At 34.7% G+C, this 3350-nt stretch overlaps 1 protein-coding gene across 1 annotated transcript in view; it reads right to left on the bottom strand.

The window, feature by feature from the left end:
* Positions 1 to 3350, bottom strand: part of BMPR2 (bone morphogenetic protein receptor type 2) — a 180319-nt gene that overhangs the window by 33179 nt on the left and 143790 nt on the right. Inside the window, exon 8 of the mRNA XM_037741502.1 lies at positions 695 to 855. Within this exon, the coding sequence (XP_037597430.1) occupies positions 695 to 855 (161 nt within the window). The remainder of the gene's footprint in view (positions 1 to 694; positions 856 to 3350) is intronic.

The raw sequence follows: 3350 nt of genomic DNA, 5'->3' as shown, positions 1-3350 counted from the left end.
AAAAAAAAAAAAAAAAAAAAAAAAAAAAAATCACAAAAATACATATATGTTGTACACAGACACGTATATATGAATACAGAGAACAAAAGTGGGAAGGATATATTCCACATTGTAATGGTGATTATCAAAAATGGACTATCTTATCTTAAACTTGGTAACTTGACTACTGCTTCAAAAATCACTTCCTACAAATTTGTTCCTAATGCTTGTAAAAATGACTTGGAATGGCAGTGAGTTCCAAAATAAACTGATGAACTTTACAAAGGCCTTTAGGTGATGTATTTTATATTTCTTAATTTTGTGATTCCTAGTATTCGATAATTGGCAGTATATGAGAATGATTGTCCCGAGTCTCACTCTGTCACCCAGGTTGGAGTGCAGCGGCATGATCTCAGCTCACTGCAACCTTCACCTCCCAGGTTCAAGCAATTCTCCTGCCTCAGTCTCCCAAGTAGCTGGGATTACAGGTGTGTGCCACTGTGCCCAGCTAAGTTTTGTATTTTTGGTAGAGATGGGGTTTTACCATGTTGGTCAGGCTAGTCTTGAACTCCTGATCTCAGGTGATCCACCCACCTGGGCCTCCCAAAGTGCTGGGATTACAGGCGTGAGCCACCATGCCTAGCCGGTAGATGTTTTAATTAAATTCATTATTATTTCAAGGTACATCAGTGTGATACCTTTTGTATACGCTTACCTCACTTATGGCTGCATTATCTTCTTCCCCTGGGCGCACTAGTCTATTTCCAGTTAGCCTCATGGACAATCCAAAGTCACTAATAACACAGGTTCCATCATTTTTCACTAGAACATTTCTGCTGTTTAAATCTCGATGGGAAATTGCAGGTTTATAATGGTCTGTTTGGATAATTTCAAATATTTATTAATGACTAAAAAGCATTATTGAACATGAAATGAACATGCAGGTAATAGGAACTATATAAATATAAAAGTAGTGTTATTTTTCTGCCCATTAATTTTCTAATAAAAAAGACAAATCAAAATTTAAACTCACACTCATCACTATTTTCTAACATATTTTATAACTCCTACCACATGTATAGTTAATTAAACATTAAAACTAACAAACATGCTGCCACTTCAAATTCTAACACACACTTGTTTTTTTCTCTTCATTTATAGTATAGGGCTGCAAAAAGAGGCAATACAGAAAGGAATATTTGGTATAAACACCAAAAAAACAAGAAGGTCAGATTGTCTAAAATAAGTATCAGTGAAAAACTAATGGAGCTCCAAAATTTTAATGTAAATCTTAAACTGCTCTCTTACAGCTTAACAGATCAAACCTGGGACAGCACATTCCAGTCCTACCCTGAGGTTTAGCCATATCTCTAAGCCCACCTCAGCTTTTCAAATCTAACCAGAAATAGTTTTATAATGGTTTGGAAGAACAAGCAGAGGAATTGGTATCTCTCATCAAGATATGAAAACTTGTTTTTCTAATTTTACAGAAGTAAAGTAGTGTTATGCCCCTTCTAATCCTTCTAATCCTTATCATAGGACTACAGGCTCCATGAAGGCAGAAAGAGAACATATTTTACCAGAATTTAAAAGGCTTGGCACAGGATAGATGCACAGTAAATGCCTGCTGACTGAAAGAATGAATCTAACCTAAGCCTCTCATCAAATATAATTACATTATATTTTTCCTCTCTATAAGGAAATCTTATATAAACCTTTTATTAAATAAAACCATGGCTCAGAAACTGAAAAAAAAAATTTATAGCACAATTTCTGAAATTTAAAATATCTGCCTAGATATACAGAAAAACAGAGCAATCAGAACAAAGTCAATACATTAATGAGCATTCAAATGCAATTTCACCAATAATGAAACTATAGGTAATAATGATACTTGATATAAAAAAATTAAGCAACAGTACAATTTGAAGAAAAAATAGGAGTTACCATGTTTCTTCAACTAAGAGTTGATTTCTTTCTCATTTTCTCCCTTACCCACTTCCTATTCTCCAGTTTTCTAAAGCTTGTATTAACTGGGCTCCTACTCAATTCCAGCAAGAGCTGCATTTCTTACTCTGGATAAAGCTACAACATAAGTATATGTGCTACAATCTTGAGCTAATATTTATCAAGGAAAACTTACGGAAACATTGGAATATTATTTACATACTAATACCAAATCAATGAGTGGAACTATAGACTGCCCTCTTGAGACAAGTTTTCCCTTTGAAACGCCCCTCTGTACTCATTTAAATCTTCTTTATTTGGGTGTGGAGGGAGGTGGAACATAAAACAATTTTGCCCTGGGCAAAGCACTGAAGTAGGCAAATATCTCAAAGGAAAGCACAAGATATTAGTTATATATATATATATATTTTAAACTTGAACAAAAATAGTCAATCTATGAATTTTTTTTTCTTTATTGAGACAGAGTCTCTCTGTCGCCCAGGCTGGAATGCAGTGGGTGTGATTTCATCTCACTGCAACCTCCACCTCCTGGGTTCAAGCGATGCTGCTGCCTTAGCCTCCCGAGCGGCTGGGACTACAGGCACATGCTACCACCCTTGGCTAATTTTTTGTATTTTTAGTAGAGACAGGGTTTCACCATGTTAGCCAGGATGGTCTTGATTTCCTGACCGTGTGATCCACCTGCCTCAGCCTCCCAAAGTGCTGGAATTATAGGCATGAGCCAATGTATGGATATTTATACATACATATTACCAGTACTATGCCCCTGCCCTCCCAAAGACCTTAAAAACTATACACAAACTACTTAACAGTAATTTTCTGGTGAAGTCTGAGTTGTCTATATCTATTTTTTTGGTCAGATACTTCTTTGGTAATAAGCATGCATTGCTATTATAATATGGAAAAAATTCATAGGGAGATCTTATTACAAATAAATAAATGGGTTTAATTCTTCCTTATTCTGAAACATAAGATAGCTGAATAAGTAATAACAGTGTTATTCCTTACTACCAAATTTCTACTCTAAACAATAAAGTTATATCTGAAGATGCTGGGAAGAACAGAATTCAGTGAAAGAACTCTTCAAGTAAAAATAGTATAGTATAGGCATATAGATGATCCCCCACTTACAGACAGTTTGATTTATGATTTCTCAATTTTACAGTGGTCTGAAAGCAGTACACAATCAGTAGAACCATACTTCGTTCCTTTTTTTCACTTTCAGAACAGTATTCAATAAATCACATGAGATATTCAATCCTTTATTATAAAGTAGACTTTGTGTTGAATGATTTGGCCAACTATAGGCTAATATAAGTGTTCTAAGCATATTTAAGATAGTTAAGGCTAAACTGTAATGTTCAGTAGGTTAAATGCATTTTCAACTTACAATATTTCTAACT

This window comes from Cebus imitator, unplaced genomic scaffold (assembly GCF_001604975.1).
Source record: "Cebus imitator isolate Cc_AM_T3 unplaced genomic scaffold, Cebus_imitator-1.0 Scaffold101, whole genome shotgun sequence".
Classification (NCBI taxonomy): Eukaryota; Metazoa; Chordata; class Mammalia; order Primates; family Cebidae; genus Cebus; species Cebus imitator.
Note: the sequence above shows the minus strand (reverse complement) of the source record. Positions and strands in the feature narration are given on the sequence as shown.